Below are 25138 nucleotides of genomic sequence, written 5' to 3'. Positions count from 1 at the left end.
ATACTGATAAAGTACTAAAACTTGCTTAAGGGAATTTTAAAGGATAACACTTAATTTTTTAGTTAGTGCCAGAAATGCACACACATTTTAAACTGATTTCCAAAAATGATTTTATCTTTTCTTCTTTGGCCAGGCTGAAACACTTTTCCAGGAAATCTGCCCCAATGAAGATTTCTGTCCCCCTCCACCAAATCCTGAACACATTGTCCTTGATGGAGACGGTTTACAGCCAGAGGCTTCAGAATCCAATGCCATACCAGAGGCTAACTCAGAGACTCTCAAGGAAAGCAGAAACCTTGGAAACCTTGGAAACCCAGAGGAGCCCTCTGAATAATGGATACACACTAAACTGAATACCCCACTTTGGAAATTTCTACTGGTCTCAGAGCCTGCTTGATAGAAGGACTGTTTGAAAAATGTTAAAAAGCAGCAGCAGTTATAAGGCAAAATAGGTAATAGAAATCCGAAAGGGGATTTTCCTTATAGAGGACATTCCAAGAACACACAACACTTATAAAGCACATTGACTTGCTCATTTTAAATACCAGACTTGAGTAACTAGCAGATGAAAATTATAAATCATTTGATTCTCAGGAATGTGACTATGGATATGAAATTGATCCTATGCATTGTTAATAATTAAGTGGTTTTAGGACAACTTTGTTTGCCACTTTGGGTCTTCATTGGAAAGCCACATTTTCAGAACCGGCTCATGTATTTTCTTTGATTATTTGAATTAGTTTATTAATAACAGCATTATAACATAAGGATAAAAACATATACAGAAAAACTAAGGTATCATAATCTAGATAGAAGCCTGTATTTGGAATATGTGTTTGTTTTGTTTTGCTTTGCTTTCTATGTTGAGAAGCATTGAAAATGCTAATATTAAGGTGTTTACACATGTTTATGAACGAGTCAGTAGTTTTTTTTTAGTATCAGTGATATTCGTTTGTAAATTATTTACATATTGGGAAGGGTCAGTAATAAAAAAATGAAAGAATGGAAGGAAAGGCATGGATAGACTCATAATAGCAATGAGTATTTGGATGTTCTGTCTGTCAGGTAACTAGAGTACTAGGCTAATTGTCTACAGACCTAATTTAATCCTGGCTGTCCTGCTGATGATATTTGGTAAATTGTTTTAACTTCTTAGCGTATGTTTCTCCATATATAGTAGTACCGTGCCTACTGTATGATATGACAATGGTTATGAAGACAAATGCAGTGCCATCTTTAGTATGGCATCACTGGAAGAAAATTGTTTTAGAATTTTCCCACTGACTTGATGATTATCAAAAGTCTCACGCAGGAAATAATTGCCTGCTGTCAGCTTCAAACAAAATAGATCACAGCATTTTTATTGCATTAAGCTTTTTAAATGAAAATTTCTTTTTTAAATTAGTATTTTATAGTTTTACAGAGGAGTAAAAATAGTAGCAAGTAGAATTGTGGTTTTGAAATGTGACTAAGGAAAACACTCTATAAATTGTTCCTATTCCTTATCTGGTAGGTAAACCTGCAACCACCAAGGACTTCAAATTGAGTATGACAGTTGGTAAGCCCTAATATACATGCTACATAAAAATGTTAGGGCTGCCAGTAATCCCAGCACTTTGGGAAGCTGAGGTGGTTAGATCACTTGAGGTCAGGAGTTCGAGACCAGCCTGTCCAACATGGCAAAACCCTACCTCTACTAAAAATATAAAATTTTAGCTGGGTGTGATGGCAGGCATCTATAATCCCAGCTATTTGGGAGGCAGAGGTTGCAGTAAGCCGGGATTGTGCCGCTGTACTCCAGCCTGGGCAACAGAGTTAGACTGTCTCAAAAAAAAAAAAAAAAAGAAAAGAAAAGAAAAAAAAGGTAGGTCTGTACCTAGGCAGCAAACCTAGCTAAGCTACAGTGACGTTGCCTATATTTGAGTTTTCTCAAATGGCCAAGCTCTGATGGTCTACTTTATCTGAGCAATAGTTTAGTCTTATAATTGCCTGTAAATAAATAAATGAACTCTAAATTTTTTCTTCACAAGATACGGCCCATATTATCTATCAGTAAGCCATGGCTCCATTGTAAAGCACATAGTTCTTACATACTTCAACTGCAGCTGGTCCCTGATCTCCCCAGGTTTCAGAAATGTGCTTAAAGGAAGCTAGCTATAGCATGTCACAGATTCATGGGAAATGAAAGAACCAAGGAACGTAGCTCATGCCTCTCCTTTCTACCCCCTGCAGACATAGTGGAAGCCAGAATAATGGAAGAACTAAACTTACTGGCCTCTCAGGCTGCTCCTGTTCCTACCTCCCAGTGTACAGCTCCTCCCCATCTCTTTAGACCCCTTTCCTTTACTTCCCGTTTTATAATGTCACATAAATCAGGACAGTAGGATCACTTTATAACCTACTTCGTCACAGGGATTCAGATTTTTTTAATATCAAATCATGTTTCCTGAAACCCAGCTGGGGCATATGCACTTAATGTCTAATACATACCTATTAATGTACCAGGTATTGGCCTTGCCTCTGGATATCAGCAATACATTATAAAAGGTTCTACTAGATGAGACAATTGAGTCTGAATACAATTGCAGTAAATTCTACCAATAAAGTTATTGCACTCTTATGGTCTTAGAGTTAAGGCCGCTTGAATGCAGCATGCACATTCATGTAAACAGACAATCAGGATAGGCCTAGAATAACCACAAAAATTCTGATGGCCTTACTGCAGCTGCCTATCTGTAGAACAATAAAGGAGATCGTTTGTGGTCCATTATTGTACCCGGTTTCATTCATTAGCCAGCCTCAACATTTCTTTTTCAGGTCATTTATTAAATATTACTGAAATGTTTAAAAGTTGCTGAACACGATTCATGTATTATACAACTGCTAAAAGACTTTGAGAACCTTAGATACTTCCTGTTGCCTCAAAATGTAATAGAAATTATTCTTAGAGCTTTCTTTTTAGTTATCCTAATTACTGCAAATAAATATTTCTTAAGAGTTTTAAGTCAAAAAGAAAAATCTTTTGGTTTTGTTATAAAACCTTAAGCTTGAAGTCATATTAATAAAATTAATATGTTGTACATAGTGGAAAATTTTCAGTAGCTAATTTATGTTTTCAAAAATGTTATCAAAGAATTTTGATTCATGTATTTAAAATGTTTATGCATGCCTCTTATTAACCAAAAATGATAATATCATTCAGTTTAGTGATCAGTATGAGAACCAATACCTTATCCTATGTTGCTATTGTATTTTTTACTAGTTGGTGTACCTGCCCAGAAAAACATATACTGTATGTGTATACATACATGTGTATATAGAAAAGGTCAATTTATATATTTTTCTACAGGAAAATGGAGTAACAATTTCCCTATCTCCCATAATATTTATTTGTCCATACTAAAATGGCCATATTGATGGTAATTTCTAGAACTAGTGTCTGGGATTGTCAGCCCTTTGTCTAAAGTAATGGCAGTATTAATGATTGACTTCTGTCACTGCCATAGTTACCTGGATTGGCAGCCTTGGTAGCCTTTGTCTAAAGTCCTAAAGAGTTCCAAAAAAAAATTTGTTGAAATTTAATTGCTAAATAGTGGTTGGTGATTCTTTACATAGGAATTGTAATAATTTTCTTGCAAATAAGTTATTTACTGCTATCGACATTGGAATAATTTGTCTTTTACTCAGCTAATTTTATTGTATTTCAAAAAGCATGAATACATGAATATTCATAAATTATACACTGTAACAGTAAGTTTTCAGAGGAAATAAAGACTTTTCAATCCTTTTCAGGCATGGTATCATATTTTGTAGTACTTACGTCTTTTATATTTGCCAAGAATTTGAAGATTGATTTGAACCTGATTTATGTTGTAATATTAGTCTATTAAATAGTTAATTGTCAAGCTGTATATTCGGTTTTGCTTTTTGACATCTGCCAACTGTGTTAAGTTTGTGAGAAAGGCAGTGAAGTAATATAGGGGCATGAGTTACTTTGCAAACTGTTCTAGATGCCAACATTAATGCCAATATCAAACAAAGGTGGATGAGACCTTTTTCTGTTTGGAATCAGTGCTGTGGAAGCTGTGCAGCATGGGCTATGAATTTGTAATAACATTGATTGCCTACAGACTGTTTTCACATCTCACTTACATGATGAGAATCTGAAATGTTTTTCATATCTGTTTGGCAAATGAGAACCTGAATGTTTTTCTTTGAGGTGTTTGAGGCCCCAACAACTCATTTGCAATAGATAAGAGATTCCTGATGTTCTTTTTATGCAGAAATTATTCATTAAATCATGATTTGCTATTGAGTCAAATAATTAAAGCAGGCTGACATTTTCTGTCAATTTCAAGTAGTGTCTAAATTTCCTCAGTAAGGAGACATTAAAAAGAGAACAGGACTCTCGAAACTGGCAGTTTATCTGTGAGATTATTAATTAATCAATTTTAAGAAAGATAAGATTAATTGAATTTTTAAATAAGTAGCTGTATTATCCTTCAAGCACCTTGAAACTCATTCACACTTAAAAAAAAAAATGGTTCCAAATGTTTGAATTCTCTTTAATGATGGCTTTTAAAAAATACTGGTTAAGTGGTTTAACACTTAGAATCCCAACTCACATTTTGAAGGCCACTTTTTTTTCCATTGATGCACAGTTTAGCTTTGAGGCTGCAATGAGATACCTTTGTGGTACAAGTTGCCATGCCTGCTTTTTCTAGTGATGATGATTCCGAGAACAGTATGACAGGTAATCATTAGAACTTGGATCCTGGTAAACTGTAGGGTCTTTTTGTCTATCATTGCAGGGGGAATTTATGCTGATAACTCCTATTAATGTTAATAGGACTTGCAGGTGTAAATCTTCCTCCTGCCAAGGAAACAATTGACCCCTAAAAGAAACATTGTTTAGTGGTGGACACTGTATCTGATCTAGATGCCTCAGTGAATTGTCCTATTCAGGATTTTTATGTGTGGGGGAAAAAAATAACATGAATGTACCAACTCAGCAGAGTATTTTCTGTAAAGCTTGAAAAGATGAAATACTAGCACTTAGTTTTCTGTTTCCATTTCTAAAATACGTTAGAAACTACTGCTCTGTATGTACTATTAACATAGCATTTTTTCTCTTATTTTTAAAAGTAAAATAATTTTGCCCAAAGTTGTGTTAAAATTGTATTTTAATATGCCAATACTATCCTAAAATTTCTGGAAATTAGCATTTTAAAGCTATATAATAAGATCCAGTCTCATAACAATCAAGGAAATGCACACAAACCCAGGAGATGTATTTTGCTTTTCAAATTGGCAGAATCCCAAATACTATTAGCCAGAGTGGTAAGGATATAGGGGAAAAGACACTCATTACATTGGGAGTAAGAAAGTACATAAACAGGTTACAGCCTATTCAAAGGGCAATTTGGCAGAACCTGTTAAAACTCTTTTTTGCAAATTATTAAAATGACATTTTTAATATTTACAAATTTTTTAGTTGCCACTTTTAGATTCAGGCAGTACATATGAAAGAGTATTACATGGAAATATTACATTATGCTGAGGTTTGGGATATGAATCCCATCACCCAGAAAACATAGTACCCAATAAGTAGTTTTACAACAGATGTCCCCCTCCCTCCCTCCCTCCCTCTCTCCGTCCCTCCTCTAGTAGTCTGCATTGTCTATTATTACCATGTTTATGTCTACACATGCTCAGTGTTTAGCTTCCACTTACAAGTGAGAACATGCTGTATTTGGGTTTTCTGTTCCTGTGTAGGTTGTTTAGGATTATGGCCTCCATCTCCATCCACATTGCTGCAAAGGCCATGATCTCATTGTTTTATGGCTGCATAGCATTGCATGGTGTGTAAATACCACATTTTCTTTATCCAATCTACCATTGATGGCCACCTGGATTGATACCAGGTCTTTACTATTGTGAATAGCACATTGATGAATATATGTGTATATGTGTCTTTTTTGTAGAATGATTAATTTTCCTTTGGGCATCAGAAATGCAAATCAAAACCTATCAAAACTTTAATTCAGATAGCCTTTGGCCAAACACTTTCATTTCTAAAAACCTAGCTTATATGTTTTGTACAAGTACACAAAATACAAGATTCCACACTATAGCTTTGTGGCTTTATTTAATTTTGGAAATAACCTATTTGTTCATTAAATGGAGACTGGCTTTATTTAATTTTGGAAATAACCTATTTGTTCATTAAATGGAGACTGGCTTAATTTGTTAATAGTATAGAATACTATACAGCTGTAAAAAGTGAGGTGCACCTATATGTAATATATATCCAAAATGTTTAAAAACCAAGTCACAGAATGGTAAATATATATGTGTAAAGATCAAAACTCTGTGTTTATTACATATATATGCCTATCATAGGAAGTTTTTAGGAAGTTACTAAAGTGGTAACTGGTTGTGTTGGGAAGAGATTAGTATTGGTAAGGGGTGAGTAAAAAGAAAACTTCTAATTCTACATAATTTTTTTTAGTTTTACAGTTTTTATAACTAGCAAGTATTCATGTATTGTTTTGTTTCAAATTTGAATCTGTTTAATGATCCATCACCATGTTCTTAGGTGGTATGTGGGACCTCCAAAAATAGGGACTTCAGACTTTGAGGTACATTGATGTTCTATATAGTGCAGTTCAAATATGAAAGGTAATGATCAATGGGTGACTAGTTCCATAAACTATGATTCATCTCTTACTATGGAGTACTATGCATTTGTAAGATCAAATTAGGAAACTACTGCTTCTGTGATCACCAGAATATACTTTTAAGTGACACAAGAATTCTATACACAAACATGAGTATATATCTGCATTTTGTGTAAGAAAGGTTAGGGGCATTCCAAAACACATATTTAAATAGTTACCTATTGTGAAAGAGTGGAGGCAGGGAGGAAGAATGAAAGCTAGACCACTTCAGACCTTGTTTTATAGTTTTGACTTCAAAACCAAAACAATCTGTAAAATGTGAAACCATTAATAACCGTGTATTGAGTTGTTGGCATAACTATATGTAGAATTAAGTGACTTTAAAGCATTGGTATGGCTTGGATATATGTCCCCAACCAAATCTCATGTTGAATTGTAATCTCTAGTATTGGAGATGGGGCCTGGTGGGAAGTGATTGGATCATAAGGGCATATTTCTCATGAGTAGTTTAGTACAATCCTCTTGGTACTCTCTTTGCCATAGAGAGTGAGTTCTCACGAGACCTGGTTGATTAAAAGTGTGTGGCACCTCCTCCCTTTCTCTTTTGCTTCTGCTTTCACCACGTGACATCCCTCTTTGCCTTCCTCCATGATTGTAAGTTTCCTGAGGCCTCTCCAGAAACAAGCAGATTCCAGCATCATGCTTCCTGTACAGCCTGCAGAACTGTGAAACAATAAAACCTGTTTTCATTATAAACTGCCCAGTCTCAGGCATTTCTTTATAACAATGAAAAAACAGATTAATACATGCACAGTATTTAAGTATATATTGTAAGAAATGGAGAGAACACAAAGAGATCTTAAACTTTATTGAATGGAGTTGATAGTGCTAATATTTATTGTGATAGATAATGTTGATGGGATTATTAACATTTAGAAGAAGAAAATGTTAATATAAACAAAGATAAGTAAAAACCCTGTGCTCTAATTTGAATCAGATCAATGTATACACATGTTCAGATCAAATTGTACAGATTAAATATGTTCGGTGTTTGTATTTCAATTATGCCCCCCCAATCAACATAAACTCAAGATGCATTTACCTCATTCTAAAAATTGTATATTTTCTAGCTACAAAATTGGCAAAGGCTACTGGTATCATGTCAAAAGAACATAACCAATGTGAAAGGACTCCCACTGGCCATAGATAAGACCATTTTAACATCAAGAGTGAACAGTGATACTCCTAAAAGCAAATGAACCTCACGGACCAGCCATGAAGAATGCTAAGGCACTCTCTGTTCTAGAAACTAAGTAAATGGAAGCAATTATCATATATGTCCTGTAAAGACTGTATTCCAGGATATCCAAGTAGTTGTTGAAGGAAACTTCTTATAGAAGAATCACAATTAATGACTGCATGAGGAATAATAAAATTAGAAAAATAACTTTTGTAAACAATACAGTATAAAATAATGTACCTAGGCAATGATTATCGATGACTGCTAAAACTTCTAGTTGAAAGGCATCACTCAAACCTACTGATCAATCTTAAAATTACTACAAGTAGAAAGGCAGACATTATAAGTCTCCTAGTGTGTGGAAGTAGGAAGTATACAGCATTAGCTCGGAAGAATTCTTGCCAAAATAAAATGAACCTAAATCTAATCAAGCCTTTAGATCTAACTACCAGCTTATAGGCATGAGGGGGCAGGAAAGCATGCCAAAAGACTACATGAAGATACAATGTGTAAAATTCTACAGGACAAATGATCCAATTTTATCAACAACTGGCACAGGAAAAAAAAAAAAAACTGGAGGAAGCACTGTTACAGACTAAAGGAGATTTTAGAGACATCAAACAACTGCAATGTGCTGACCTTGTGTGGAGCTGGTTTTGAACGAATTACCTCTTTGGAAAAAAAAAAAAAAAAAAACGACAAAATTCAGACCATTTTGAGACAATCAGAGGGAATCGAACATTTACTGGATGTCAGTTGATACTAGGGAATTCATATTAATAGTGTTGAATAAGAATTTTAATTTTTAAAAGACATCTGTTAGATATTTTAAAAATAAATGAAACAGTTATAACAAAATGTTAACAGTGGTTAAATACAGATTATGATATATGGGGAGTTGTTTCTATTATGTATTTTTTATTGTGTTTAAAATTTTTCATAGTAAATTTTTAAAATGACAGATAAAAGCCTATTGTTTAATAATAATAACCTACCTGTACATTGTTTCTTCCTTTACAACATAACTACCCTCCAATATTTCTGAAAAAGAGATCCTGTAGGATTCAATTGAGTCCTATATAATTTGTTTTATAATGTGTTGAAACCACGGGCTCTAAAAATCAACTGTTTAAATTTACTACCTTTGATTGATGTCTTCCCAGGTCAGAGAATGAAAGAGAGAGAGGTAGTCTAGCTGAGCAACTGTGGCATAGGGCAAGGTCAGGAAGAATGAGCATATTTACAGAGTCAGCCCCCTCCCTTCCCCCCCGGTCTCTAGCTCTCTTTAGTTAAAAATTTGAAACCGAAAATGGCATTATTGAGTACCATGGAGTGGAGGGAATTTATATTCTTACAATTTAGATTGCTTACTTTATTATCACCAATCAGTGCTAAAATTCTTAATGCATTTTAACCTCTAAAATGTTTCTATCTAGTCAGTGTTTAGAAGTTGCAACGTGGAGGCTGATACCAATTTCCACACATGAAACCTGTCTCATGCCTCACGTTTGGACTTGTGACACTATTCTATGAGAATCTGTTGAACGTTTTTTTTTTTTTTTTTTTCAGAAACAGCCAAAAAGATATACTATCCAATATATGCCACAATTATCCATGTCAAAAATTCAACTTTGTTCTATATTAAAAATATAATTTTTTATGAATTATATATGTACCACAATTAAGCTAATTAGCATATTCATTTCTTCACAGTTACCTTTATGTTTATATGTTTGTGGTGAGAACACAAGTTCTACTTTCTTTGCATATTTCAAATATACAATAAAGTATTAACTGTAGTCACCATGCTGTACATTAGATCATTTCACAATATATACATGTATCAAAACATTTTGTACACCATAAATATATACAATTTTATTTGTCAGTTTTATCTCAGTAAAGCTGGAAGAGTATAAATATAGTTTCACTGTTACTAGCTGTTGCTAGCTGTTGTCAGTGATGGGGCAGTAGATATATTGTGTTTTTAAATTTATTTATAGTTTTTTAGAGACAGGGTCTCACCGTGTCACTGAGGCCGGAGTGCAGTGGTGCAATCATAGCGTACTGCAGCCCTGAAATCTTAGGCTGAAGCAATCCTCCCACTTCAGCCTCCTGGGTAGCTGGGAATACAGGCACATGCCACCACACCTGGCCAATTTTTCTTTTCCTATTCTTGCTGGGCTGAGTGGAGATCATGCCAGTTATTTTTGTCTAACTCATGCTACCAATGGAACAAATGAATAAACCAATTGAAATCTGGAGAATTTTAAAAAATCAAAGTAGTTGATCCAGTAGAATCAAAAGATCTATTCATCTTGCTTCCACACATGGTAAATTATAATTAATCACTTTTCCTCAACTTCATTTTCTCAATCACTTTTCTTCAACATTCATTTGGCCACAAAATCTTATTGATTTTTTATCTCAGAAATATATTCCTGATCATAGCCACCTCCTCTTTATTCCCACGACCCACTGTTCTCATTCTCTTTCAGACTATTTTAATTAGTCGTCCTGATACCAGGCTCTTTCATCTGCTCCAATACCTGTTGAGATAGAAAGCATCACATTGGTTCCTTCTGCTTAGGCATTATGAGAAGGAGGTCATTTAGCATAGTAACATAAGTGAGAGTGAAGCCCTTAGGTAGATCTCCCCAGCCTTCACCAAATGTGGCTGTGACAAGGTAGAGCTTGGGACGCTGAGCATATGTCAGAGGATAGGAACAAAAATGGCAGGTAACACTCGTAATACCTACTATGTACTAGGCTCTCTTAACCTAGGCTCTGTTACCCTCATAATAACCTGTAAGTAATTTTCGTCCTCCATTTTATAGGTGAGGACCTTGATGAGGAAACCGAAGCGCAGAGAGATAAAATGAAATCAAAGGTCACATAGTTGGAAAGGCTTGGATTGCTCCTCTGAATTGATATGCTTCAAAACATGTTTATGACCTAATAAATAGTAAGATTATATTCTTTCGCGTCATAATAAACTATATCAGCCTGCCCTACCAGTGGCAGAGTTTCACCTAAAAATTAAATACATATAAGAGCCCCCGATCATGTCACTCCTTTAAAACTGTTACCTATAAAATACAATCTGATTTCTTCAGTATAACGTATGAGTTCACCTCCCCAAAATACAAAATATCCCTCTTCCGCTTCATCTCCTGTTATTCTACTTCCCTTCCCACCTCTCATTCTATTCTTCAATCACAATGAACTTCCCACTACCCTCAGACTCTGGCCCATTGCACACATATATATATATATATATATATATATATATATATATATATATATATATTTTTTTTTTTTTTCTGGAATGCCCTAACTCAGTGTTCTCCAACCGTTTTGGCACCAGGGATCAGTTTTGTGGAAGACGATTTTTCCACAGACAGTGAAGCAGGGCAGGGACGGTTTCTGGATGAAACTCTTCCACCTGTGATCGTCAGGCATCAGTTAGATTCTCATAAGGAGCACACAACCCAGATCCCATGCATGCCAGTTTGCAGTAGGGTTTGTGCTCCTATGAGAATCTAATGCAGCTGCTGATCTGACAGGTGGCAGAGCTCAGGCACTAATGCTTGCTTGCCTGCCACTCAACTCCTGTTGTGCTGCCCAGTTTCTAACAGGCCATGGACTGGTACAGGTCTTTGACCCAGTGGTTGGGGACCCCTACCCTAACCTCTCTCTGCTACTACCACACCCCTTTTCTTTCAACAAACTTATATTCTGTCTTTAAAACCCAAATTTAGTGTTACTTCAACTGCTCATACTTTGGCAAAACTACCTTTCCTTCGGTGGAACCCCCAGTACTGTTTATAAAGTACTTACTTTGTTGGATTCTAAGTTTTCTGATTTTGTTTCTGTCTCCCAGACAGTGAACAACTTGAGTGCAGGGACCCTTCCATTCATCCTTGTGTTCTCAGCACGTAACAATGCCTGACTCATTGCCATACATCATCTGCATAACCCCGCTTCTCTGGTCACAGTAGACTTGACCTAGGGTGGGGACAGGCCCCTGACCAACTTTGAAATTGAGGAAAAAAAACAGTGATGAGAGACACCGAACTGCCAGGTGAACCTAGACTTGGTTTCTGAAACCTTTCTAACTCTAATGACACTGGAGGCCCAGTATCATTCCTGCCTTGGGGGTTTGTGATGCACTCCTGTATCCTTATAATCAAATCCCCTGTTTTGATGTTCAGGAAACTCGACTGGATTTCTGACACTTGCACACAAAATGTTTAAACTAAATACACACTTCTGGGAAACGTCATTTATTAGAACTTCTGAAAACGCGTCTACCTGCTTGAGAGCAGGCACATGGTCACCTGCCCCACGTGCAGCAAGCACATGAGCGAGTGCTCCATCTGCCAGTAGTATGTGGTGCCCATTATGCACAAGTTCAATTCCTGAAAACAAGGATCTCCCAACAGGGAACGTGCCCCTAAGCTTGATCCCTATCAAAGCACAGAAGGGACTAGAAAATGACTCTTCAAAGGCTAAAACTATTTTTAAAAACTACTTTCACAACTAACTAGGGACAGAAAGATTCATCCTAAATTGTAGAAACATTGGTCCATACTATACACCTGTCTCCTGTGGACACACTGAATTTCTTGAGTTCTGCCAGGCATTGTTACATGTCCCCTCTCACTCACTGCTGAAGTCAGGCTAGTTACAAGGTATGGTCATCAGCTACTGCTCTTTGGGGGACACTTATCCTGTTCTCTTGTTTTCCTCTCATCATTTTTTTAACTTAAACTACTCAGATGTTTAAAACTTACGTTCTTTTTGGATGAAATCACTGTTTACAAGTGGTCGACATGGAATGTGCTGATTAATGGCCTCTCTGAATGTTCACTTTATTATTCATGCGTATCTACATGTTTATGTCTGTGAATGCATTTGTTTACTAGGCAAATTTGGATTTATACGGATTAGGAAGGGTCATAAGAGGTTCAGGTCCGAAGCTCCATACAGAAGGTACAGTAGAACACCAGCACCATTTATTGAAGAAGGTATCCTTTTCCCTATGTATATTCTTAGCACCTTTGTGAAAAAATCAGTTGGCTGTAAATATGTCGTTTTGTTTCTGGATTTCGTGTTCTTTTCCATTGGTCTATATGTCTTTTTTTTTAATTGTCCTTTAAGTTCTGGGGTACATGTATAGATCTTGCAGGATTGCTGCATAGGTACACATGTACCATGGTGGTTTGCTGTCTCCATCCCCCGTGTCACCTACATCTGGCATTTCTCCCAGTGTTTTTTTTTTTTTTTTTTTTTTTTTTTTTTTTTTTTTAGAATAAAGAAGAGGAAGAAAGAGAAAGAGGAAGAAGGAGAGAGGATGGGGGTATTGCTTTATTGCCCGGGCTAGAATGCAGTCTAAATATGGGTATGCCTGTAATTGTCCTTAATAATGGAGACATGAAAGAAAATGAGGGAAGAGAATAGCAAACAAGGAGCCAACCAAGATTTCTTTTAAACTTCTAAGTTGATATGATGTGGTACTGATAAGAGTGTATATTTTGTATATTTAAAGTGCAGAGTTCTATAAATGTTAATTACATTTACTTGTTCCAGATCTGAGTTCAAGTCCTGAATATCGTTGTTAATTTTCTGTCTCATTGATCTGTCTAATATTAATGTTGAAGTCTCCCACTATTATTATGTGGGAGTCTAAGTCTCTTTATAAGTCTTGTATGTCTGCGTATTCCTGTATTGGGTGCATATATATTTAGGATCTTTAGCTCTTCTTGTTGTTGCATTGATCCTTTTATCATTATATAATGTCCTTCTTTGCTTCTTTTGATCTTTGTTCCTTAATTGTAACTTCTGCTTTTTATTTATTTATTTTAGCTCTCTGTTTGGTTGGTAAATCTTTCTCCATCCCTTGTTTGGAGTCTTTGTGTATCCTCGAATGTGAGATGGATCTGGATGCAGCATACTGATGGGTTTTAGTTTTTTATTCAAATTGCCTGTCTTTGGATTGGGGGATTTAGTCAATTTAAATTTAGAATTAATAATAATATATGTGAGTTTAATACTGCCATTAGCTGGCTATTTTGTCCCTTAGTTGATGTAAATTCTTCGTTATATTGATGCTCTTTTTGATAATTTTTTTAGAAAGGCTGATACTGTTTGTTCCTTTCATATGTGTAGTGGTTCTTTCAGAAGCTCTTGTAAAGCAGGCCTGGTGGTGATGAAATCTCTGAGTGCTTGCTTATTCACAAAAAACTTTATTTTTCCTTCACATGTGAAGCTTAGTTTGGCTGGATGTGAAATTCTGGGTTGAAAGTTCTTTTCTTTAAGGATGTTGAATATTGGCCCCCACTCTCTTCTGGCTTGTAGGGTTTCTGCTGAGAGATCTGCTGTAAGTCTGATAGGCTTCCCTTTGTAGGTAACCTGACCTTTCTCTCTGGCTGCCCTTAGTATTTTCTCCTTCATTTCAACCCTGGTGAATCTGACGATTATGTGCGTTGAAGTTGCTCTTCTTGAGGAATATCTCTGTGGTGTTCTCTGTATTACCTGGAGTTGAATATTATCCTGCCTTACTAGGCTGGGAAAATTTTCCTGAATAATGTCCTGAAGCGTATTTTCCAGCTTGGATTCATTCTCTTCGTCACATTCAGGTACACCTATCAAGCGTAGATTAGGTCTTTTCACATAGTCCCATATTTCTTGGAGACTTTGCTCGTTCCTTTGTATCCTTTTTTCTCTAATCTTGTCTTCTTGTTTTATTTCATTGAGTTGGTCTTCGACCTCTGATATCCTTTCTTCTGCTTGATCAATTCGGCTGTTAAAACTTGTGCATACTTCACGAAGTTCTCCTATTGTGTTTTTCAGCTCCATCAATTCACTTATATTCCTCTCTAAATTGTGTATTCTTGTTAACATTTCGTCAAATCTTTTTTCAAAGTTCTTAGTTGCTTTAGATTGGGTTAAAACAAGTTCTTTTAATTCACAGAAGTTTCTCATTATCCACATTTTGAAGCCTGCTTCTGTAATCGGAACACACTCGTTCTCCATCAAGCCTTGTTCTGTTGCTGATGAGGAACTGTGATCCCCCGCTGAGGGAGAGGCGTTCTGATCTTGGGCATTCTCAGCCTTTTTTGGTCGTTTTCCTCCCTTCGTTATAAATTTATCCATCTGTGGTCTTTGAATTCACCGTCTTTGTAATTAGGTTTCTGAGTGGACGTCCAACCTACTGATTCTCAGCGCCAAAATCTGAGCAACCCACTGCACCGACCAAATCAGCGGCGTTAAGATTGATGGTGCTTTTCCGACTCTGCACCAAGAACCGCCGCTCCAGGGCGCCGGCAAAACCGCCTCGCCGGTCACAAGAGTCGCGCTGGCGACCCGCGGGGCTCCTCCGCTGGGAATCTCCTGGTGCATGAGCAACAAGAATTCATGTGAAGGTATGGCGTCCTCTCATTCCTTGCGCTTTCAGTGGGAGCTACAATCCTGAGCTGTTAGTGATCAGCCATCTTGGATCTCTCCCCCAGTGTTATCCCTCTCCAACCTTGCCGCCCCTCGCTGACCCTCCCCTGGGCCCCCACCCCCCAACATACCCCAGTGTATGATGTTCCCCTCCCTGTGCCCATATGTTCTCATTGTTCAACACCTGTCTATGAGTGAGGACATGTGGTGTTTGGTTTTCTGTTCTTGTGTCAGTTTGCTGAGACTGATGGTTTCCAGCTTCATCCATGTCCCTACTATACATGTCTTCTTGTATCAATGCCATGATGTTTTGGTTGCTATAGCTTGGTATGGTGTATTTTGAAGTCAGGTAGTATGTGCCTCGAGCTTTGTTCTTTTGTTCAGGATTGCTTTGCCTATTGAGGATCTTTTGTGTTTTATATGGATTTGAGGATTGTTATTTCAATTTCTGTGAAAAATGTCATTGGCATTTTGATACAGATAGCACTGAATCTGCTTTGGGTAGTATTCTTATTTTACTGATGTTAATTCTTATGATCTATGAGCCTGGGATGTCTTTCTGTTAGTTTGTGTCCTCTTTACTTTGTTTCATTAGAGTTTTCTAGTTTTCCTGGGAGAGGGCTTTCAACTCCCTAGTTAAGTATATTCCCAGGTGCTTTTTTTGTAGCTATTTCAAATGGGATTGCTTTTTTCAAAATTTTGGTAGGTACATAGCAGGTGTATATATTTATGAGGTATGTGAGGTGTTTTGATACAGACATGCAATGCATAATAATCGCATCATGAAGAATTGGGTATCCTTCCCTTCAGTCATTTATCCTTTGCATTACATACAGTTCAATTATACTCTTTGAGTTGTTTTTAAATGTACAACTAAATTATTATTGACTATAGCTCTCTCGCATGGCTAGGGCATTTTCCGAGTGAGGTAACACCCCACCCTGCTTCGTCTCGCCCTCCATGGGCTGCACCCACTGTCTAACCAGTCCCAATGATATGAGCCGGGTACCTCAGTTGGAAATGCAGAAATCACCCGCCTTCTGCATTGATCTTACTGGAGCTTCAGACTGAAGTTATTCCTATTCATCTGTCTTGGTCATTTTCCCCAGATTTATTTTTAAATTTTTGTGCAGAGACAGGGTCTTGCTTTGTTGCCCAGGCTATTCTCAAACTCCTGGCTTCAAGTAATCCTCAAGCAATCACACCTCAGTCTCCCAAAGTGCTGGAATTACAGGCAGGAGCCACCACACCTGACCATGAAACGATTTTAATTTTTAAAAATGTGTTGAGACTTGTTTTGGGTACTAATATATGGTCTATCTTGAGAATGTTTCATGTGTTAGTGAGAAGAATGTGTATCTTGCGGCTATTGAATTAAAGGTTCTGTAAATATTTGTTAGGTCCGTTTTGGTCTAAAGTGCTATTTAAATTCAGTGTTTCTTTGTTAATTTTCTCCACAGATGGTCTGTCTAATCCTGAATGTGTGGTGTTGAAGTCCCCAAATACTATTGTATTTGAATCTATCTCTCCCATATATTATATCTAAAAATATTGCTATATATATCTGGTTTATCTGATCATGCAAACATATTTAAATTCTTAAATTATTTTGATGAATTGATCCCTTTATCATTATATAGTGACACTCTTTGTCTCTATTTACTATTTTTGACCTGAAGTTTCTTTTATATGATAGAAGCATGGCTATTCCCGTTTACCTTTGTTTCTATTTGTGTGGAATATCTTTTTCTATCCCTTTACTTTTAGTGTATGCATGTCTTTACAGAAGAACTAAATTTCTTGTAGGTAGGACTTAATTGAGTCATATTTTAAAAATCCATTTTAACCTGTCTATATATTTTAAGTGGGGAATTTAATTTGTTTACATTCATGGTTATTATTGATAGGTGATTACTTATTTCTGTCATTTTGCTACTTATTTTCTGATTGTTTTGTATAACCTATAATAAGAAACATGAAAAAGCAAGGAAATATGACAACTCCAAAGAACATAATAATTTTCCAGCAATAGATTCCAATGAAAAAATCCATAAAATTCCTGAAAAGTATGCAAAATAATGATATGAGAGAAGCTCAATAATATGCAAAAGAACAAAAAACAATACAAAGAAATGAGAGAAAATGATGTCTAATCTCTGAGAAATTCACCAAAGGATATCAACTGGTCTTATGTTGATATCTGCATGTCTGATGTAACACTCACTATTTATGGATTGGATTTTGTAGGTAAATACTGTTTCATATGGATGTATCTATAGTGTTGGTTGTGTAGGGCACTTTTGCTTTGATTCTGGATGCATGCTTTTTTGTAGTCTCTTGTGTGATTTCTTTAGCTATAATCAGCGTAAGTGGTATCTGTGAGTCCTTCCTTCCTCCCTCCATTTCTTCATTTCCTCCTTCCTTCCATGCATCCATCATTACAGTTTTGTGGTTTTCTGTAATGGTAATATTTGAGTTATTTCTCTTTCTCATTTGCGTGTCTCCTTTATACTTGTTTGTGTGTTTTGTGATAATAGGTATTATCATAGGTATCCTTTTGCTTCCAGATGTAGGACTCAACCTTAAGTATTTCTTGGATGGCTGGTCTAGTGTTGGTGAATTCCCTCAGTTTTTGCTTGTGGGGAGAAGACTTTATATCTCCATTTTGAAGACATATTTTGCTTGTTATATTATCCCTGACTGGCCTTTTTTTTTTTTTTCCCAGTACTTTGAGTACCTCATCCCATTCTCTCCTTTCCTATAAGGTTTCTGTCAAAAAATCCATTGTAGTCTGATGGAGATTTACTTATGTAAATCAAGTCAAGAAGACTTGACACTTCTACTGTTTTTAGAATTCTCTTTGTTTTTGACTTTTGACAGTTTGGCCATAATATGTCTTGGAAAAGACCATTCTAGGTTGAATCTCTTTGGGAATCTTTGAGCTTCCTGTAACTAGATGTCTGTATCTCTTACAAGACTTCGAAGTTTCCAACTATTTTTTCATTAAATAGATTTCTGTACCTTTGCCCATGTCTTCTTCTGGAACACCCACAGTTTCAATATTTGGTTGCTTTATGATGTCCCATATTCCACCTAGGCTTTCTTTATTCTTTTGTAAAATTATTTTACCTCTTTTCTGTCTGATTGGGTTATTTCAAAAGACCTGCCTTCAAGTTCAAAAAATCTTTCTTTTGCTTGCTCTAGTCTACTGTTGCAACTCAGTTATATGTCTTATTTCATTTCACCCATTGAATTTCTCAGTTCCAAGATTTCTGGTAGATTCTTTTTTATAATAGCTATCTCTTTGTTAAATTTCTCATTGAGATTATAAATTATTTTTTCTGATTTCTTTGTATTGTTTATCTGTGTTCTTTTGCATCTCACTGAGCTTCTCTAATATCATTTTGCATTTTTTCAGGCAGTTTATGGATTTCTTTTTCACTGGAATCTATTGCCTGAGAATTATTATGTTCTTTGAAGGTGTCATATTTCCTTTTTTTTTTTTTCATGTTTCTTGTGCTCTTATGTTGATATCTGCGTGTCCGATGTAGCAGTCACTTCTTTAATGGATAGGATTTTGTAGGTAAAGACTCTTTCTTGTAGATACATCTATAGTTCTGGTTGGATTGGGTGATTGTCCATTGATTCTGGATGCATGCTTTTCTGTAGTCTCTATATGGTTTATTTGACTATAATCAGCGTAAATGGTGTCTGTGAGTTCTTCAGTGGCTTAGGCTGAAGTTGTTAGTGGAGGCTGTGGTAAGGCTTTACTGGAGACAGGGATGCCAGGTGGGCTGATCCTTGGACCCTAGTGGTGGCAGCAGTGGGCCAAACATGCCAGTCATTGGGCTCCCACGGAGGCATACATGGGCTCTGGTGGTAGCAGGTCGAGGCGGGCTGATCCTTGGGCTTCCAGGTATCTTGTTCATGTGCCAGCAGTGGAGTGGTAACAGTAAGCTAGGTGTGTCTTTGGGTCCCTGGATGGTGTGTGTAGAATTGACAATGGTGGCAATAGCAGTGGCAGGCCAGCTCTTGACCCTTCAAGTGGTATGCACAGATATCAGCCATGGAAGCTCCAAACTGGGTGGGCCAATACCCAGGTTACCTGGTGGTTTATGCAAGTAGGTGTTGGCAGTGGTGGTGGTAGTAAGCCAGGTGGACATGTTCTCAGACCCCCAGGAGGAGTGTCTGGATGTTGGCAGCAGGTGAGGCAATCCAATTCTCCGAACTCCCGACAAAATATACGGGCACTGGTGGAGGTAGTGCCAGGCAGGACTGGCCTGTCAGCCTTCTGATGGTTCACACAGATGCAGGCTGTGGCAGGTGTGGCTTGTTGATCTCCAGACTCTCAGGTGATGTACTTAGGCACCAGCAGGCTGGACTGGCTTGTCCTCAGGTTTCTGAAAGTTGAGGGGGGGACACTGATGGCATTGAGCTGGTGGGTCGGTCCCCAGACCCCTTGTCCAGATGCATGGGCACTCGTGGGTGTGGTGCTGGGCTGTTAGCTATAACTCTTAGCAAATCATTTCAATCTTTCTAGTTATCAGTTTCCTTGTTTGTTAAACAAGAATGATGATAGTACCTACTTCATAGGATGTTTGAAAGAGTGAATATGTCAAAATCCGTGTGAAGCACTTAGCAAAGTATCTGACATAGAACTCAATAAAAGATAGCATTACTGTTTGCATGATTAAGGACAGCATCAGGATTAGGAGTCAGGTTTCCTAATTACCAGGTCACTCTTCTCTCCACCACAACTGCAACAGCAGATGTGCTGGAGAATTTTCAGTGAACTTGAACTGAGATTTTCTAGTATAATCAGACTAGAGTCCTTTTCATTACTTGATGTTAGTGTTTTTAGATACTTAAATCTGTTGAAAAGTGATGTCTGTAAGAGTCCATTCAAAGAGGCAATGAAGTCTAAATATTCAGGTTCAATCCCAAGAGAAATAGCCCATCATTATCTCCAAGTGACACTTTATCAAACAAACTTTCCAAATACCTGAAATCTGGTCACGAGACACAGGACATCTAGGAGGTGTGTGAAATTAAAGCTTTTATTGTGAGAAAAGCATGTGTTATGGATTCCATTACTATATTTATTTACAGGCTTTTTGCCCATATTCTAATAGTGATTAGTGCTATACAGGCTGAAATGAAAATACTATAAATATCTGTATAAAATGGGACTTGTCTTGCAAAAAAACAAAAAGATCCAAGCAGTTGCAGTGGCTACCAGCATGGGAGGTCTCATCAAAGGAAGCGTGTGTCAGAGCTACTTGACTGATAATTCTATTTGTGGTAAAAAGAAAAAAATTACTTGGATGTATATAAAAAGTGTACTGTATATTTGATTAGAGCTTTGTAAAAAGAGCCATTAACTTGCTTCTCTCTTCATGTTGCAGTCCAGATCCAAAGAACATTTTCCAAGTATTCTCTGGAAAGACCTCAACCTGTGAATGGAAGGTCCTCTGAAAATTTTCTCAGTTACATTACAGTGATAGGCACGCTTTCCTTATTTCCCCTTCATATATCAAAGTACTTGTCTGAATGATTAATGTTGATGTTACATACACAAATGATAATGCTTTTGCAGCAATAAAAATAATACTTTAAGAAAGCATTGAAAGAATTCAGATTTATGTATATGTATGGTATTTGGGAAAGTGCCTGGAATATAGTATGCACTATAAGTTATTGTTAAATAAATAAAAGATGCAATTAATGTCATGGAAAAAATCCACAATATATGGTTAAACAAAATGCAAGTTATGAAAGCAGCATGTATGTAGGATCCCATGTTGTGTAAAAAAGGGAGCTAGAGACATCTATGTGCATATATGTATGTGTGTGTGTACACAGAACGTTAACAATAGTTTTGAATTGAGGGAATTTATGAATAATCTTTGTCTTTCTACTTTTGAATTTTCTACCTTTTTTGAAATATTCCTTTACCACTATTTCTAATATAACTTTTCCCCAGATGTGAAAATGTAATTTGGTTTGTTCTTTCAGATATTTTTCTCCACACATTGTACACATACACACACGCACACACACACACACACACACACACACACACACACAGAGTATAAGGGTATAAAGTCTTTTTAAATGTTTTCTAAAGAATTAAGTTGGCTCACATCATAGTTCTGTAACTGGCTTATTTCAACAACTATATTTTAGACATCATAAAATACCAGTCCATAAGAATTTTCTTCCCTCTTATTTATTGCTGCATAGCATTCCATGGTATGAAATCCATGTATCCAGCGATTAGTGAATATTTAGGTTGTTTTCAATTTTATTGTTCTTTTAAGTAAGGATTCAACAAACATCTCATACATATATCTCTGTTCACATGTATATCTCTGGTGGATAGAGTCTTAGTGGTAGAACTACTGGTTTAAAGGGTATGCACACTTTACATTTTGATACACTGTCAAATAGTACTTTAAAAAAGCTGATTTCCACTCACTGATACTAGATATCACTACTTGTAGATGTTTGCCAATCTAATGAGCCAAAAAAATATGGTATCATATTGTTATACTATGCATTTCCCTCCTTATACATCAAAGCATGTGTTCACTGCCAATTTTGAGCTACCTCTTCTATGATTTCTCAGTTTATGCCCTTGCCACTATTATAATTTGAAAACATTCTTTTTATATTTTCATATTAATACTTCATTATACATATTGCAAATCTTTTTTTTTTCATTCTGGATTTTAAATTTCATGGTGTTAGTCATTACCTGGAAATTTTACATTTTTATGTAGACAGTTCACTTAATATTTTCTTTTATGGCTCTGGACTTTGCATCTTGTTTAGAAAAGTCTTTCTCAATTCATTGGTAGGAAAATTGATGTCCTATTTGTTTCTAAAACACCTGTGATGGTTAATACTGAGTGTCAACTTGATTGGATTGAAGGATGCAAAGTATTCTTCCTGGATGTGTCTGTGAGGGTGTTGCCAAAGGAGATTAACATTTGAGTCAGTGGACTGGGAGAGGCAGATCCACTGTCAATTTGGGTGGGCACCATCTAATCAGCTGCCAGCATGGCTAAAATAAAGCAGGCAGAAGAAAGTGGAATGAGGAGATTTGCTGAGTCTTCCAGCCTTCCATCTTTCTCCTGTGCTGGATGCTTCCTGCCCTTGAACATCAGACTCCAAGTTCTTCAACTTTTGGACTCTTGGATTTACAGTAGTGATTTCCCAGGGAGTCTCAGGCCTTTGGCTACAGACCAAAGGCTGCACTTGCAGCTTCCCTACTTTGGAGGGTTTGGGACTCTGATTGGCTTCCTTGCTCCTTGACTTGCAGACTGCCTATTGTGGGACTTCACCTTGTGACTGTGTGAGTCAATTTTCCTAATAAACTCCCATTCATATACATATACATATATTCTAATAGTTCTGTTGCTTTATAGAACCCCCTGACTAATACCTTTATTTATTTATTTTTAAACTTTTAGCTCTTTAATTGATCTGAAATTTATTTGGGGGAATGATGTGATATAGGAATCTACTATAACTTTTTATATATGAATATTCAATTTTCCTTGTGTCATTTATTGAGTTCATTCTTTTCATGCTAATCTGAAATATTACCATTATCAATTTTTAAATTCCTATACATGAAATCTGTTTCTGGACTATATTCAATGTTACTGCTATTTTGTCCATTCCTATCCTAATACGTTACTTTAATTACTGTAACTTTGGAATATGTTTTGATATCTGGTAGAGTCAGCGTCTCCACCTCATTTTTTTCTTCAAATTTGTCTTAGTTATGCTTGGCCCTCTACTCTTTCATAAACATTTCGGAATCATTTTGTCAAATTCCACACACATACACACGCAAATCCTCGTTGCAAGTTTGGTTGGAATTGCATTCAATACTATTTCACTTTCCCATCCATGAACAGGGTATATCGCTCATTTTATTTATTTTTTTTACCATGTTTTAAAAATAACATTGTACTTTTTGGTGGACACTGATAGCGTCCACCAAATATTCATGTTCAGATCTGTATTTCACACCCTGCTTTGAAGTTAGGTTCATGTAGTTGGGCAGTTAACAGCTAGTTTGCCTCTTGCATTTGTTTTCTCCTTTCTATAACTAGCTAGTAGTCCAGATGGCATTGCCACAATTTGGAAGCTTCCAGGAATCTTGAGTCAGCTCTTGAAGGGAATCTGTGCCAGAGAGAAAGGAATCTGTACCTAACTCACATTAACTGTAACTTGAGCAAGAAATAAATTGGTGTTGTGTTACAACATGGATATTTCGGAGATTATGTTACCGAAGCATAGTGAACATTATCCTGACTAATTAAAAAGTCTTGCCCATCTTTTATGTATTCCAAGACATCATATACTGTTCCTAAAACTTTTATAATAATTTGCTGTTGATGTATAGGAACAAAATTAATGTTACATGTTGATCTTACAGCTAATAACCTTGCTAAACTCTCTTACTAATAATTTATCCATATATTCTTTTCAGTTTTCTATGTTGATAATTAAATAATCTGTGATCAGTAGCAGTTCTGATTTTTCTTTTCAGTCAGACCTTTTAACTCTTTTTCTTGTCTTACTGCTGAACTACCAAGGACCTCCAATACAATGCTAAACAGAAGTGGTGATACTAGACATACTTCTAATATTTCTGGCTGTGAAAGGGGAAAGGTTAAAACAGTTCACTATTAGGCGTATGCTTATTGTAGGTTTTATTAACTTAAGGGAATTGACTTCTATTTCTAGTTTGCTAAGGCAGTTTTATTATGAATGGGTATAGAATTTTGACCAAAGCCTTTTCTCCATTTATTTATTGATTGCCTATGGGCTAAGCACTGATCATGCTTTTTCATTCCTTTCATCTATTAATGTAGTAAACTATGTTAATAGTTACTAAATGTTAAATCATCCTTAAATTTCTCCTGGTTACATAGATTCTCCCACCTTTGGGTTCATTGTAGGTCTGTGTGTGTTGCCAGTGCATAGCAAAGTTGCTGGCATAATATAGGCAAAATGTTTTACTTATGTTCGTTATTATTTTACTTAACAAATGACATATTTTATTACTGCATTTGTAATATTTTCAGTAGCAGACTATTATGAAACATATATCTTAAATAAATTTGAGTTAAAATAAGGCAGATATGCTCAACCAATCCCAAGAATCATATTGTATATGGTTCCACAAGAAGAGTTAAGAAAAAACATTTAGTGATTAGAAAAATTATATCACTATCTCCTGTGGTTTTCTTATTTTCTTCATTATACCATTTTAAGTGGGCTTTTAGATTTCATTAATATAACCTCATAGGGAGCAATATATAGTGGGAATAATAGAGATTTTGAAGTCAGACTCAGGCTTGAATTCTCTGTCTTTAACTTTCTTAACTGTTATCTTTGGACACATTCAGCTCCCTGAGTTTATTTCCTTATTTGTAAATCAGGGATAATAATACTTGCTTCATAATGCTACTATATTTGCATTAAGTAATAAAAACACTAATATACAATATCTAGCATATTGTAGACCCTAAATAAGTGTTAGTTATTGAGTAAGAATGAAATGAGTAAGAATAAATTAATATATATTTTTTTCTCAGAAAAATTTAATGTATCAAGAATTCTAAAAATAGAAATTCTATAATGAATTGTGCCTAGTTTTACACAGCTCTGAGGAAATTTGGTTTCTTTTTTGGTGACTGTTAATCACTGGTTGATAGCTGTTCCCAATTAGAAATATGTTATTAATGCC

The 25138-nt window shown here is 36.1% G+C and overlaps 1 protein-coding gene across 7 annotated transcripts in view; it reads left to right on the top strand.

Annotated features, from left to right (window-relative positions):
- Positions 1 to 7436, top strand: part of CHM (CHM Rab escort protein) — a 193550-nt gene extending 186114 nt beyond the window's left edge. For all 7 annotated transcript variants that reach the window (XM_074391433.1, XM_074391436.1, XM_003938704.4 and 4 more), the window contains one exon: positions 134 to 7436. In XM_074391433.1, coding sequence (XP_074247534.1) covers positions 134 to 334 — 201 coding nt within the window. In that variant the 3' untranslated portion in view covers positions 335 to 7436. The remainder of the gene's footprint in view (positions 1 to 133) is intronic.
- The last annotated feature ends 17702 nt before the right edge of the window (positions 7437 to 25138 follow it).

The sequence above is a fragment of the Saimiri boliviensis genome, chromosome X (assembly GCF_048565385.1).
Source record: "Saimiri boliviensis isolate mSaiBol1 chromosome X, mSaiBol1.pri, whole genome shotgun sequence".
Lineage (NCBI taxonomy): Eukaryota > Metazoa > Chordata > Mammalia > Primates > Cebidae > Saimiri > Saimiri boliviensis.
The sequence above is the reverse complement of the archived record's forward strand: the minus strand, read 5'-3'. Positions and strand labels throughout refer to the sequence as shown.